At 34.5% G+C, this 16846-nt stretch overlaps 1 protein-coding gene across 4 annotated transcripts in view; it reads right to left on the bottom strand.

The window, feature by feature from the left end:
- Nucleotides 1-8263: 8263 nt before the first annotated feature.
- The window catches only part of LOC149783146 (uncharacterized), a 45562-nt gene continuing 36979 nt past the window's right edge, over nucleotides 8264-16846 (bottom strand). For 2 of the 4 annotated variants that reach the window (XM_089931378.1, XM_089931381.1), the window contains exons 16-19: nucleotides 11438-11522; nucleotides 10335-10420; nucleotides 9837-9914; nucleotides 8264-8789 (exon numbers count right to left, since the gene is read on the bottom strand). In XM_089931378.1, the coding sequence (XP_089787504.1) occupies nucleotides 11506-11522 (17 nt within the window). In that variant the 3' untranslated portion in view covers nucleotides 8264-8789; nucleotides 9837-9914; nucleotides 10335-10420; nucleotides 11438-11505. The remainder of the gene's footprint in view (nucleotides 8790-9836; nucleotides 9915-10334; nucleotides 10421-11437; nucleotides 11523-16846) is intronic. The other 2 variants (XM_089931379.1, XM_089931382.1) reach the window with 1 other exon arrangement.

The following is a 16846-nucleotide window of genomic DNA, read 5'->3' as shown; positions in this document are numbered from 1 at the left end:
CATTGGAGTAAATTTGTATTTACATATATGATTTATGCTCTGGTCATAAGGCTGACATATTATGATGTCAGCTGATCTTTGACTGTATTCATTTTGGCAAAGTGGTACTAACTGTCCTTCATCTTAAGTTAAAGAACTATGCAGATTCTTACACTTTGGGTAAGATAAGCCCTATTGAATTTGGGATCAATATGTGAAAATAGTGTCTTCTGTACATTATGTTTAGTTCAGGGTAGTATACCTTGACCAATGATTAAAGTTATTTATAACCACTATAATGTACCATGCATGGTATTCCTGTTATGTTATTGTTGCCATACTCCTTGAGTCCATCAGGCCATCTTCCCTGTCTATGATTAACACAGATTTTCAGGAGTGCAATGAAAACTTGCACTGTAGGTACATCTTTGGATGGTGGTGTGTTGTACATTGAGATCATGTTCCTGTGACCTTCTAAAGAGTTTATTTAGCTTTACTGGTCACAGCACAGAAGAGTTTATGGGATGATCTGTGTTGTCTGTCATCTATCTGTTTATGCTAAGATTGTTAGTACTTCTGCTACTCCTAAACTATCTCAAGTATTGCCATAACTTGACACACACACACACACACACACACATTCATTCTCGGGTCTAATTGATCCTAAATGAAAATGGTGCCACTCAAACATCCAGTACTACCACCGCAGCAGACAGCGTTTTGGAAAATATTGTTATTACTATATTTCAATGAATGGTAAAATAAACATGCGTTTTTCACAAAAAGACTTCTTATGATGTATGTTTGGTCCATTATTAACAACTGTATGGCCAAGCTAGTGTTGTGGATTTGCAGCATTTTTAGTTTATGACCAATCCATCACTATTACCTTTTGGATATTTCTTAGTGAATAGGTGTATCTGGCCATCTTGAAATGTTGCTTACAAAATGAAGGGAAATATTGTCATTTGGTTTTAGCCAGAAGACTAGTTTGTGGTGCCATTTTGGTCAGTACTTCAGACAGCTGGTCTTATTGACATTGTGTCTCTCATCAAAAGACTTATTATGTATAGTTGGTAATAGGTAGAAATGTTGCCAATGTGATATTGGATGTGACCACTATGGCATCCATCTTGGTATCTTACCATTGCTATGACAAATAGAAAATATCAAAACGGGATTTCCACATGATCACTCTTTATGATGCCTTCTTGGTCCTAAATGAAAACTGTGCCAAGCTGACATACAGTATATCCACCACAGGAGGTAATTTGAAAATTGTGTTACCACTGAAGAATATTAAACACTCGGTATTTCAAAGGGAAGAAACTGTCTTGAATTCCAGTGACATCTAGTTTGCGCTAGAGTGGCATTCCATTTTAGGGACTCTTAACTTCCAGACTACTTGGATACGTTTAATATGTTGAGGAAGAAACCGATTGATTTCAGGGTCAAAAACACAAATATCAAGATCACTGTCTGAACGAAATTACTCTGGTGGCCTAAGTGGTTAGAATGTCCGCCTATAATGCGGTATAAAAATGGTACAAAGACTGTCTAGCTTGGCGCTCAGCATTTAGAGGTTAGTGTTAGAACTGGTACGCCTGGCTTCAGGATAAAGATACCGGGGTAGGGACATGATGCTACATGTTTGCGACATAATCCACACACACACACACGCACGCACGCACGGTGACTGAAAGACTTAAAAACATGGTTTCCGTGCAAAAACAAAAGTTGAAAACGACATACCTCACCCAAACTCTGCGACTGCTTGCACAAGAGGCGAGGAAGAAGGTTGTGGAATTTTATGCCAAAGGTTGAGATCACTTGCTAAAAGAAGAAAATTGGTTTCCGCACAATAACAATAGTTGTACATAACAACGTGGCGCAAACTTTGAGTATTACTTGCACTTCGGTTAAGGAAGAAACCAAGCGATTTTGGGGTCAAACGGACAAAGGTCAATGACAATCTGCATAAATCTTGTTACGCTTGATAAAAGAGAGGATGAAGTCCTCAAGTACGAGATAATCCCCAAGATGTGCTTATTTATAAAACAATAACCTTTTAAGGACAATTCTCGCTTTTGTGAATGTATTTTAATCTATGCTACCTGACGAATGCTCCATGGAACAATCATTGTTACCAAGCAGATATTCAATAACCTCGATTGGAGGATAAAAGTTTTAGCAGAAATTTTAATTCCAAACAAATTATGTTTAATAGACTTTGTAAAATATTTGCAACGGTCAACAATATATTTGTTTAGTGCTTGTAGTGCACTTAGTTATTATAAACGTTTTCTTGGAAAAATAACAAATGATACTACAAAGCAGGCATGTTCGTGTAGCCTATATACACCTAGCAATGGATGTAGCTGCAATATTTGTCCATGTTTTGTAGAATAAAACTCATAGATTAATGTAGATTCGATCTCAAGTGACATCATGTATGCAATCATTAAAGTATCACTTACCTTACTACATCTTGAAAATGCGGAAAACTATGTATGACATGCAAACCCAACACATAATGGCAAATTTGCAAGGCTCATATTTGATATCAAGCACAATATAAATGAACCGACCCGTAACCATTTTAATATCACAGTGTCATTTGTCAAACAAGTGATTGGTCCTTCCAACATAATTACTAATAGACCAAGACAATCTAATAGATTTATAGGGCAATGAGATTATACAATTAAAACCTTTAAAATCTTTGGGCTTTAATTTTCACGAATAAATGGACATCACTACATATGACACGACATTAACACAACTATTTGATTTAGAGAAAATCTATAAAAAAATTTACTCAAATTTGACCGAAAATATTCCATATAAATTAGCCAGGGCCTACTGCAAAAATAAATATTTAGGTTTCTTTTCTTATTAAAAACATTTTAAAGAACACGATTAATTATCCCTAGGTCAGTGCAAATTAAAGTTACCGTACACTTACACCTAACCGTAAATCCAAATCAAACACTAACTACAATGCGAAAAACTTGGCGAAGATTACTGAAACTTTGCATAAAGGTAATAGTATGCAAGCAGAACAAAGAATGCAAAAGTCATTAGCTGGATTGTTCTTCCTGTCTATCAGATCATATCAAATACTAATTTCTCGACATATTCAATATGATCCTCGTGTATAAGGAAAGATGTATGTATGTGAAATGTAATGAACTGTGCAACGTCTATGCTTATTCAAGGATGGTCTTGTATAATATCTAATTTATCTCTGTTGACCTCTTACACAATGCTGCAAAGTTAAACATAATATATTAGATATATTAAATTGCTTTGATATGAAATAAAATATTATCTTAAATAAAATGTTTTTAAAAAATATTCTTCAAAATTTTAATACGTTTTGGCATTCGGAAGGTTTTCGGTATACCAGCAACGATTGCAGATTTGTGAACACTTCAAGCATGCAATAGTTTAAATTTAAAAGCCATTAGAATGGAAAAAGATTTTCCTCTATGCGGGATTATGTTAGAAAAAAAAGTGACTAAACCGAGAGCAGCTTTCAGTTAAAATTTTGATGAAATAAGTCAATACATTAAAAGGACAACTTAACAGTTTTAGTTCGAATCACACTTAAATTTCGGTATTCATTGTGAATTATATTAATTATGAATTATAAAGCTTTGGGATGGTGTATAACTCGGTATAAATAAAGACAGTCGATGACATTGACACTGGCCGGATGTTGTGGGGAATCAGACCAGTTTTTCCGAACCCGGTATTCAAACAATGAAAACTTTGTGAAAACTATAATATTCGTCCGTACGTCATTTCCAGAGAAGCCTAACCCTCATCGCTAAACCTAACCATAAAATACAAAAATGTACTTTTCTCCCAGACGGCTTGACAGATTCTCATGAGCGAGGTACCTGTTTGTCGGATTAGATGAGGCCAATATTGCAGAAAAAATTCTGTCAAGACTGTCATTTCGGTTCGTATGTTATCTCCAGAAAACTGTAACCCTAACCCTAACCCTAAAAGTCACCAAAATTTATTTTTCTCGCAAACCGCTAAACCGATTTGCATCATCCAGGTACCATTTTATCGGTGCTGATGATACACGTATTGCAGTAAAATCCTGTTAAATCTGGCCTGTCCGTTCATACGTTTTCTCCAGAAAAGCTTAACCCTAACCCTAATCGCTAACCCTAAAAGCTACATAAATTCACCTTTCTTCCAAACGGCAGAACCGACTTTCATTTCAAGGTGTGACTGGATTCGTCTTAATAATGCACGTCTTCTGGTCTCTCACGTATGATAATCAAAGGTTATGAACACAGCAACACGTACGTATACAATGAAATTTGAGTATAGTTTTTATTTACTTGCATTCAGTGAACAAACTGATAATACACATTTATTGGTTTTACGGTCAATGGGTTTGTCTCAGGCTTACAGCTGTGTACTCTGGTTTATGAGCATGATAACACAAACTACAAGGTCTGATTTAATTATGCACTTCACCAATAGGGAAGATCCTTGTGGGACAGCATATGATTACTGATAGGGAAGATCCTTGTGGGACATCATATGATGAACGATAGGGAAGATCCTTGTGGGACAGCATATGATCACCGATAGGGAAGATCCTTGTGGGACAGCATATGATTACTGAGAGGGAAAATCCTTGTGTGACAGCATATGATTACTGAGAGGGAAGATCCTTGTGGGACAGTTGTGGGACAGCATATGATTACCAAAAAGGGAAGATCCTTGTGGGACAGCATATGATTACCAATAGGGAAGATCCCTTGTGGGACAGCATATGATTACTGATAGGGAAGATCCCTTGTGGGACAGCATATGATTACCAATAAGGAAGATCCTTGTGGGACAGTTGTAGGACAGCATATGATTACCGATAGGGAAGATCCTTGTGGGACAGCATATGATTACTGAGAGGGAAGATCCTTGTGTGATAGCGTATGATTACCAATAGGGAATATCCTTGTGGGACAGCATATGATTACCAAATAGGGAAGATCCTTGTGGGCCAGCATATGATTACTGATAGGGAAGATCCTTGTGGGACAGCATATGATTACTGATAGGGAAGATCCCTTGTGGGACAGCATATGATTACCAATAAGGAAGATCCTTGTGGAACAGTTGTGTGACAGCATATGATTACCAATAGGGAAGATCCTTGTGGGACAGCATATGATTACTGAGAGGGAAGATCCTTGTGTGATAGCATATGATTACAAATAGGGAAGATCCTTGTGGGACAGCATATGATTACTGATAGGGAAAATCCCTTGTGGGACAGCATATGATTGCCAATAAGGAAGATCCTTGTGGGACAGTTGTGGGACAGCATATGATTACCGATAGGGAAGATCCTTGTGGGACAGCATATGATTACTGAGAGGGAAGATCCTTGTGTGATGGCATATGATTACCAATTGGGAATATCCTTGTGGGACAGCATATGATTACCAAATAGGGAAGATCCTTGTGAGACAGCATATGATTACTGATAGGGAAGATCCTTGTGGGACAGGATATGATTACCAATAGGGAAGATCCTTGTGGGACAGCATATGATTGCCAATAGGGAATATCCTTGTGGGACAGTTGTGAGACAGCATATGATTACCAAATAGGGAAGATCCTTGTGGGATAGCATATGATTACTGATAGGGAAGATCCCTTGTGGGACAGCATATGATTACCAGTAGGGAAGATCCTTGTGGGACAGGATATGATTACCAATAGGGAAGATCCTTGTGGGACAGCATATGATTACCAATAGGGAAGATCCCTGTGTGACAGTATACGATTACTGAGAGGGAAGATCCATTGTGGGACAGCATGTGATTAATTAATCCAAATCCTCATATTCATTTCATGAAGGTTCTTCTGCAATTTTTTCATATAAAATTATTGTTTGCATCCTATTGCCATTAATTTTAAGACTTGCCAGTACGTTATAGATATAGTACTAAATGGCAGATAATAACATGTAGCAGAAAACACTACTCACCAAAATACTTTTTATGGTCTAAGTGACATAGAAGCAATATCATTTATATTTTTTGAGTTGTTGATATAAAATGAGAAATAGTGGTCAGCTATTTGAAAATGTATAGGCAGCTCCATTGTTACCAGTCCAGCAACTGATGTACACTTATATCTCAATGTATGCTCCAAAGTATGTATAGGTATTGATCATGGAATCAAAATTTGGTCTATTAATGATTATCCAGCTGAGAAGAATTAAGTTCAAGAAATGTGAGGATTTCAGGAAGACGATCTGGTTGAAAGGCTTGTAAGTTAAAACGTGTTTCTTAGCACATTACATGACATCATTAAGGAAGCATAAGTAGAAATTCTTCAGAAATGGATCACATGTAGTAGAGTTCTTTCATGATCAGTTTACTCTTTGAAGGTGTCAATGTGTCATGTATAATTCATTTGGACTTAAAAGTTATGCCAGCTGAACATGTTACATGGAAGTGATTGAATTTATTTTCTCCCCAACTATGCATTTACAAATTTTTTATATATGGATGTACACATTATACTAGCAATCAAAGACAAATAAAAAATATTGATCCGATATTTAAAAAATTACTTCATTGTTAAAATTGTAAATGTTTTGGCTAAAACTATCATTAGTTCAATTATTATTTGCCTACTTATTTTTCTCTATTTCTTACAAAATAGGCACACAATAACACATACCTGGCATAACTGAAAAACATTTAACCTCATGATTCAAACTATGAAGTGTTCGGGTGAACATGTAAGGCAAGGTCAAATCAGATAGCGCTAAGTTAGCCAAAACATCAAATGTTGTCACAAATGTCAGGCAACAGTCACTGTACAGAGCTACATGGAGGACTTTGGGAATTCAGTACAGCCACATGGACTTGTAGCTTCCTAAGAGTTTCCATTTCTGGCTGCGTCTTCAGATGGTTTTGTAAATAAAACTCATTGTGTAAGTCACATGTACATAGATGTCTGGGGATTAAATTTTGTTCACCGCTCTCAGTGCCATAGAAGTACCCAACATTTAAAGAAATTTTAACCTCAAAATTCAATCTAGGAAGTGATTTGTTTATCTATTGAAGGTAAAGTACAGATGTAATCCAATTATTTGACCAGTAGCAGTGGTGGCACCTAGGTAGTAACGATAACTCACTACTTGCTCCCATGAAACCATCAAGATCTTTTACACATTTATAAGTGGGTCGTTGCACTTAAACCATATTTGCAGCATTTGTTGAGTGTATAATCTTTTATGACTTTTGAATGACTACATCTTTACACTTGCTTCTTTCAATCAATGAATCAATCAATATTTATAACTAAAAGGTCAATGAGGTACCCATGCAGTCATGGTTACCTTCTTAATGTAAGGAAGCAGAGTACTGTTTGATATTCCTATGATCCTAACATGAACCCCGACTAGTGAGGGTCACTAAAGACACTAAAATGGTAAGATAACCCTAACATGAACCGAGACTAGTGAGCCACACTAAAATGGTAAGATAACCCTAACATGAACCCTGATTAGTGAGTGACACTAAAATGGTAGGATAACCCAACCATCAACCATAACTAGTGAGCGACACTAAAATGGTAGGATAACCCTACCATGAACCATGACTAGTGAGCAACACTAAAATGGTAAGCCAACCCTAACATGAACCCAGACTAGATAGCGACACTAAAATGGTAGGATAACCCTACCATGAACCATGACTAGTGAATGACACTAAAATGGTAAGCCAACCCTAACATGAACCCAGACTAGATAGCGACACTAAAATGGTAGGATAACCATAGTATGAACCTTATGACTGTTGCTCTAGTAGTTAGTGACATTTAGGTCACTAAAATTGACTGTTATTACAATAAATGGTTATAATGTTACAAGTTACTACCACAAAAAGTACATTATTCTAAAACCTCTGAGAAACACTTTGGGGGAATTATGTATTGAATTAAAATTTTATATTGCTGACAAAAATATAATAAAAATCACCATGCCCTTTAATAGCAGACACTAGGAGAGAGGTAAATTCTGTGTGATTCTCACAGAAACATTTCTTTCTGAATCAGAGAAGCATACAAGCTGAACTTTAATGAATGTCTGGCATAAGGTGGAACAAAAAAATTTTAAAAAATGGTAACAGAAAGCAGGATGTTGTTCCATTACAGAATTGTTTTCTCATCTTTCAGCTAATGCACAATAACAATTAATCATGTTATTTTCAATAGTATGAGCAAGTGAGACAAAAGCACAATAGAGACTTAACTTTCTCAAAATGAAACATTTATTGAAGAATGATAGTTGATGTCTCAAAACATTTAAAATGGTGTACAATCTGCTGTAATCACGTCCAATATTATCTCATTAGAAGCTTATGAGCTTAAGCTTATAAAATCATTAAATACACAATGGGTAGTTATTACTCCAAATGATCATTTGGCTTCTATCGTCAATTATGCTGCAAATAACCAATAGAATAACCACCGATGCTCCAACGAGACTGTCATGCTGGCAACATTTAAGATGTAACAATGTGATGATGCTGTGTTTTGATCTCATTATATATTAATGCTCAAATGAATTAAATTGTAGTATTTTTTCACACATGTCAATCAGCGAGGACTGCAAAGCTTATTTCAGGTGAACATCTGTATGAAATATATGTATGATGTTCTTTTCTGTCTATATTGTTCACAGTTATTTCCTTCTTGGAAACTGGTTACTGCAGCACTGTTCACTTGTCAAACTATCTAGGATCTTCTCAAGAGAGGTTCTGCAAAAAAGTAAGAAATAATTCATGTGATAATTCTGTAATTTGTTCCATCTCATGTGGATTTTACTACAGAATAAAACAGACACACTAACAGGGAAATGTCATCAACCACTATTATAAATGGATGACATCATTCTTACAAGCAAACTTTTATTATGCTGAAATCTATTATGGGAAGTCCCTCAAAGCTAGATATTATGCAAAGATCCCTGCCATTTTAAGTCATTTTAAAGATTATCCCTTTGAGTACTGACGGCCAAATCTGATGATTAATCAAATTCATTTGAAAAATTTATAAAGTACTTAATACACTCGTGCTTAATGTGAAATTTTTGTTGCACAGATGTTTCTGAGAGAGTTGCTTACCAATTTTTCTATGTGGAGTAAAAGTCGTGATATAAGGAGAGTGGATCAGCATAATGCCTTGATACTTTCTGATAAATTTATGAAAATATATTCAGTGATTTTTTAAAAGAAGTTGTTCAAAGTTTCATATGTTGAATTTAAGCATCTATACTTTTTGACAGATTTGGTGTTATCCTTAAAAATTTTAAACTCTGCGTGGATGCAGTGCGCTATGTTTTGTTTTCATTTTTCTGGTTGTTTAGCAGATGAATGATGAACAGGTTTTTCCATTTTTACCACATAAACATAGAAATACATGATTTCCAAACTGTCATAAAAACTAAATTGAGAATAATTTTAACAAGTATAATATTTTAGAGAATTTTGTGAGGGAAAATAAAATGAGGAAAATATTACATGCTAGAAATGCACATACATGATATCAATTATTCACTTACTTTTTCTTGAAAATTAAGTTGATTTTAAAGCAACTGAAAAATTGTGATGATTTTACAACATTATGATTTAGCAAAGAATTTCACATTAATATCTAGGTATAAAATATGCTGCTAATCATATATGCAAATGTCAGTGTTTGCAAGTTAAAAGTGGTAATTTTGATCTCTTCTCTTCCATCTTTCTTATGTTTCAAAACTTTATAAAGCACAATCAAATCTGGAGACCCATATGAGAAATACCTACACAATTTGGGGGACTTTAGCAAATTCGCATGCTTTCACTGGCCAGAGCACAGATCACAAGATCCGCTGGGCAATGGACCTAAAATTGACAAAGGAAACATACTAAATGATCGTATACCACTTTAACTGTCAAGTGGCCATCCATTTAATACATACACAAAAATCTGGCAAAGCTTGACCCCCCCCCCACATGCTTTTTTACATCTCACCCCTGTGTGCGTATGCTTGATGCACACACCCCCAGAATTCTAAAGAATGGCCCATATTTAATACTCAGAAATGATCAAGGATTAATGATATTAATGTGTTTAATAACACAGATATATCACCGCTGTAGAATGTCTTGCTGCACCAAAGAAATAAGCTGCGTAACTTTAAAAAGTTGATCTAGTGTCCAATAAAATTCAAATGCTGACTGAACCCAGACAAACAGGTTACGTATTAGACAAATTATTATTGAGGTTTCACCCCCACCACCCCCTTTCATATGTGTACATACATCATCAGTAGACACATCCACATCCACCCTCCATGCGCATGTACTAAATGGACGGCCCTCAATAATACATTCTTTACTCACTCAGGCTGCAAAGATAAAACAAGAAGATTGTTTCTTGCATACATTGAAATACAATCAACACATCTGAAGGATAAAATAAGCGCAAAAAAATTGGGACAGCATGTATTTATTATGTTATAAAGAAGCCTATAAAAGGTAAAAATTGCATATTTGCAATCTACTATTGCATACATTATACGAAAAAATATAATGCAAAAGAAAAGCTTAATTACAAAACTTTTAGATATATAATTTTTTAAAAAATATTATATTGTTCATATTAAAGTCTTAGCTAGACAAAGTTTACATTTGCTTATATTTAAATAATCATAAGATGGAATAGAAATAACAAGAACAAAGAGATGTGTTTATAAAACACCATAGCCCCATTGAAAAACAGATACAATGTAATATTTGATGAACATTTTAAACATTTAAAGCACTGCGATACTGGCAGGACAATCCAAAAATGGCATCTATGTATGCAAATCCAATTGTTAACCTTATTTTTACATGTGGGGGTGGGGTGATTGTGCTAACATGAATTATGTAACAAGCTGAGCGTAAAAATTGTATAAAACATTTATGAAACTGAAAAATTGCTGTAAGGAAGAAAAGACAAGTAATAAATTACTTTACAAACTGAAATAGAATTACTTTCATCGCTTGCCATATAAAACTAAGTATATTTTTATATACAGTTTGGTCAATAATCGCTAGATTGTATATCATTTTCATACAGTTTCAATTTCTACCCAGTGGATTAAGATGAAATGTAGTTGCAGATGAACAGATGGATGGCCAGACAAACTGATCCAATATTTAAAGTTTATAATCAGACCAGCTGATTAAAAAATTAACATAAATACCGAATATTTTGTTAATGTTTACAGCATCTGCCATATTCAGATCACTGTTCCTTGCTGACTGCTCTTTGTATCTTTGAGTAGGTACAGTGTATCAACCAGATTCTATTGGCATTTTAGTCTTACATTTATTATCATGCCTATTTTAGTAACATAATTAGATCTATTTGCATTTACCATAATTGGTTAGTTATCTGCATCACTTTATTGACTTCATCTTTTCATTATCATGGGAAGTTTCCAGTTTATTCAGTACAACAATCTGTAATAAGAAAGACAAAACATGATCTTTTGAAACAAGCTTATAGCTTTTATTAGCAGTGAAACCTATAATGAGATTATAATCAGTAAAATGAAATCAAAGCCAATAAAGATAAAAAAAAATGATTTCATACACTACCCTAAGACTTTTGTCAAGCTAAAATTGGAACATTCAAACTATTTTGGTATGAAAAACTTCAACAATATTTATGGATATAAGACACTAGAACATTAAGGCTAATTTAACTGTCATGATTTCACTAAATTACTGTAAATAACAAATAATGCAAATAGGAAGATTTGTTTATAAACTATTCAGTTATAAGTAAAACACTGCAAGACAAATTAATAGGTATTGATGCAAATACATGACATGCCTTGAAGACAGCAAGTTAGTTTTCCATAGAGAATGTTAGCAAACTTGTTTCACTGCTCAATAATGGAACCCATATCACTTGCATGTGAACAACTGTACTTTGTCCAATATGTTTTTGCAGAGTTTTGCATTATAAACACTTTGCATCAACATAGCCAGAAGGGTGTGTGTGTGTGTGGGGGGGGGTGTGTGTCTGGCATGCACCCACTCCTGCTTAAAAAGAAACATACACACACAAATGTACAGTCACTTGTCACTTTAAATTTGACCATCATTTTATTCTTGCACATGTTTATTAGGTAGTATGCACACTTGGAGTGAATAGACACACACAGTTTAGCTTTGGTGCCCTTGCAAAGAAGTCAGGGCCTGAAGGAAATTTTGGAACAACCCCATTCCTCCAACACTGGACCTGATCCAGCCTGGCATAATCATATTGTTTACTGCAATGGGAGATATTTTAGACTGACATTGTTCAGATGAATTTCTTAATAATCTGTTTGGCAAAGTTATCTCCTATTCATTTTGAGAATTGCATTATTGTACAGGTTTAAAAATCAACAAGCTTGCAATAATGTCATGATGAATGCCATTACTGTAGTATCAGATGAATCAAAGTCGTTGTTGCTGTTGTGGGGTTTAATGCCATTTTTCAGCACACAATAGGTATTACATAGCATCCAGTATAACTGGTGAGGAAGAACCTGACAAGAACCACTGATCCATGGGAAGCTACTGGCAAGTTTTTTGGTCTTTACCTTTTTGGGGCTTAAAATTAAACAATCCAACTTTTTATAAATGGGAGTTAAAAATATCTGGTGTTGAGATTGTCAAACCACTCTATGACAAAATCAATTTAGAGTCAGTGCTGACCAAGTGTCGCATACTGGTTGGGCTTTCGGGGGGGGGGGGGGGGGGGGGCGGTTATTTTATGTATCTCTGGCCCCTATAATTATCAATATATGGGGGACATTGGCTGTTTGTGATGGGAGGGTGTCACAGGCCTCCCTCAAAGTGCAACACTGCTGATAATTGTTTCTAATGTCAAGAACATTGCCCACTTTATTCATTAAAAGTTCATACATTCTACACTAAGTTTGTTTTCCATTTGTTTTTATCAAACTCGTACAAGTTTTCACCCTTCGGCACTAATAAATGTTTACAAGACGGTGAGCAGACTGGTCTAAATTTAATTACATGTAACTGTTGTCAGAAGGGTAATAGAATATATTCCATTAACAATCCTTCATATGACTGATTTCAGGTCATTAATGTTAATTTTTATATTCGTATCATAACTGGTAGAGTAAAACTTTATTCTAGTCAAATAAAAAATTTAGTATTTGCCTCACTGGGTGAATGTTGTATTTCGTTGTTAATTGGAGATTTGTCAAACCAGGCTTTAAGTTCACCAATAAAATTATAAATTTCACACTACTACAAGTTAACAAAACATAATGTGTAAGATATTATTGGCAAACAATAACTCTCCCAAGAAGGAAATGAAAATGTATGCATCAAGCCGAAAGGGCTTGAAATGATGTCTTTTATTATCCTACATAAAAATAAGTGAACCATATTTTGTTGTTGTCAAGTTGATGTGCTTAATGGATGAAAATGGCTTTTAAATATTTGAATTTATGCAAGATATGATTGTTTTAAGCCTAGTTTAAGTCACAATGAAGATGAATAAAGGTCAGGTTAGTCAAAATATAGTTACATATTCTGGCATTTTTTTTGTTTCTTCAGAAATACAAAGATTTCCTAGTAGCTAGGGAAATATGTTCAAGTGATTGTAGCAAGTTATCATTTCAATAGGTGGAAACAAAGAAATAGCAAGTCCCAATTTTTGTTCCTTCTGCAGGTATTATGGTTTGCCAGAACAAATATTACATCTTGTATTAGCCCACAGCATGAATGATTCATAACACAAATATCAATGAAAACAAGTAATGTCTGATATTAACTTGAGATGAAGCAAAAGATTCATTTTTCAAAACTGCCATTGTAAAGCCTCTGCTGAAGAAACCAACACTAGACCATAACGATTTAAAGTACTACCGCCAGTTTGTAATCTCAAATTCATATAAAAAATCTTAGAAGAGGTTGTTCTACCCCAGCTTGTATCTCATCTGAAATCAAATAGTCTTTTCAGTAATGTACAATCTGCTTATTGCCCTTGCCACAGAACTGAAATTACTCTTCTAAAAGTAGTTAATGACATTCTATCTGCTTGGGATAGCGGAAAGATTACAGTCCTCACCTTCCTTGATTTGTCTGCCGCAATTGACATAATAGACCATGATATATTACTTCACCATCTCCAGTATGTATTTGGCATTCATGATACAGCCTTATTGTGGCTCAAGTCCTATTTGGTCAACAGGACACATATTGTGTCTACAAAAATTGAATATACTCTAGCCCAGTTGATCCATATTGTGTTCCACAGGGGTCTGTTCTTGGACCTGTTCTCTTCATTCTATACACTCACCCGCTCTCAAGTGTCATAGATCATCATCCAGTGTCTCACCAATTGTATTTTGATGACACCCAAATATACAAATCTAGCCACCCAACTGAAGTTGATGCTATCATCCAAGGTGTAGAGAGGTGCATTTAAGTTGTGAAATCATGGATGACATGTAACAAGCTGCAGATGAATGATGACAAAACTGAGGCCATTCTAATCACAACAAAAAGACTTTCTCATTCACATCCTTTACCTCAAACAAGTATCAGCAACATCAAAATTAAATTCGTACAATCAGTACGAAACCTAGGTGTTACTCTGGACAGTACTCTCACATTGCAATAACATGTCATGAACATATGCAAGGCTGCATATCTTGAGCTGATATGCATCAGCTCCATTCTCAAATATCTTTCAGTTGATGCCACGTGTGTGTTCATTAGTACTTTCAAGACTGGACTATTGTAAATCAACTCTGTCTGGTTCATCTCAGTATCTACTCCAGAAACTTCAAAACACAGCTGCTCGAATCATACTTAGAGTACCACGATCAGAGCACACCTCCCCACTGCTCTGTACCCTACACTGGCTATCCATTCCATCCAGAATCAAACACAAAATTTGTTCTCTGTGCAATGTTTCACTGTTGGACTATAGTCCAACATACCTATCCGACCTCACCCATATGTGCACACCAGCAAGATACTTACACTCCTCTTCTGACAATCATATACTCATTATTGCCACTATGAAAACAAAGTCATATGGACATTGTTCTTTTGCATACCAGGACCCAGCAACGTGTTATGAATTGCCCACTGAACTCAGACACAAAGACACAGTGATCCCATTCAAGAGTGCTCTAAAAACTCACTTATTTCGACTGCAAGAACAAACTTAAAGACCTAATGTTTCCTACCTTAAATATTCTCAGCATGTTTGTTATGTTTTCTAATTTTGTAGCGTTTGTTTTGTAATTATATCATTATATATGTTTTTTTATCTTATAGGTGTTGTCTAATGTTGTAAAGCGCTTAGAGCTTCTAAAGATTAGGCGCTATACAAAGTCCTCATTATTTCATTATTATTATTATATTTGCTACATGAGACTATAAGGCATTAAAATTTGGTTCTTCTTTGAAGTTAATAAAAACAGTATATCTTAATATACCTTCTTAATTCCAACCTAGTATATGACAAATTTACTGTTATTAACTTCATTTTAATATAGAAAATGTTTATTAAAAATAAGAAAGTCCCAGATTCCTCCTTGTCCATATAATATGGAATGTGTTAAATGGCTGTTAAAACCCAATCAATATACAATTCAATCAAAGCATACGAGTATGGACTTGAAATCAAAATCATAAACCCATTATGAAGAAAAAGAGTCTTAACAATAAAGATGATAATACTCTGATATTCTTAACCCAAAATTATTTTTAAAATCTCATTAAAGATTATGCCTCCTGTAACAATATAAAATTCCATACTCAATAAGTAAAAAAAACTCACGCAATGTTGACAGCTTATTTTTTAATTTAAAGTCACGATGAAATTTGGGAAAATATTGTTTACTTCATCATAATGTAACTTCTATCTGAACAGGAAGCACAACAAGTTAGTGGGATCTCAAATAAAAATTAAAAGTCCTCATATCAAATCTGATAATGCACAAAAAAATAAAATTATATTCTATATTCTCTACAATAAAACTAATCATTCATTATAGTCTATAGGTAAAAAAAAAATTGAGAATGCCAGTCTTTATACATAACATATATTCAAGCAATGATGACATTTGCACCTGAAAATGTAGTAAAAAAGAAACCTTCACTATATCAATTTTATCACTGTTTGAAACAAAGTAACTGAACAATGAAAAAGAAATAAGCTGTTTAACTAAAAATGACATGTTGCATACAAACTGTGACATGTTTAAAGACTAAGTTACTCCACGTATCAAATATCTAATTATTCACAACAAATTTTTTAATGGTACATTGATTATATAATTTTAGGGAACTTCATCTTTTAAAATTATAAATATTTAAAGGAACAAAGATAATTTTTAAAAATAACACATATTCCATTTTTTATGTAGCTCTCAGAATATGTGATTTTCCATTTCTGACAAAGATTATGCTTAATATTTAATTACCAATTGATTAACTCCTTATTTTGGCCAGATAACTTGTGTTTTCAAACTCCTCTCTGTGAACCTTCCTTTCATAGTATGATGCCTAAAGAAGCATACAGACAGACAATGGTTCTTTATGGTAATTAAGTACAATTTCCTAGTGCTCAAAGGTATTATCTTTTATCTTTTTGATACTTCTGCTCCAAAACTGAATTTTTAACAAACTTAAGCTGTGCCAAAGTTTCACTTTCTCAAATTAGTGCTTTACTGAATACTATGATTAGACTGCTCTGGTTGGCCTAAGTGGTTATAGCATCACCATGGATGTGGGAGGTC

The sequence above is a fragment of the Sinohyriopsis cumingii genome, chromosome 14, assembly GCF_028554795.1.
Source record: "Sinohyriopsis cumingii isolate HCF-2022 chromosome 14, ASM2855479v2, whole genome shotgun sequence".
Lineage (NCBI taxonomy): Eukaryota > Metazoa > Mollusca > Bivalvia > Unionida > Unionidae > Sinohyriopsis > Sinohyriopsis cumingii.
Note: the sequence above shows the minus strand (reverse complement) of the source record. Positions and strands in the feature narration are given on the sequence as shown.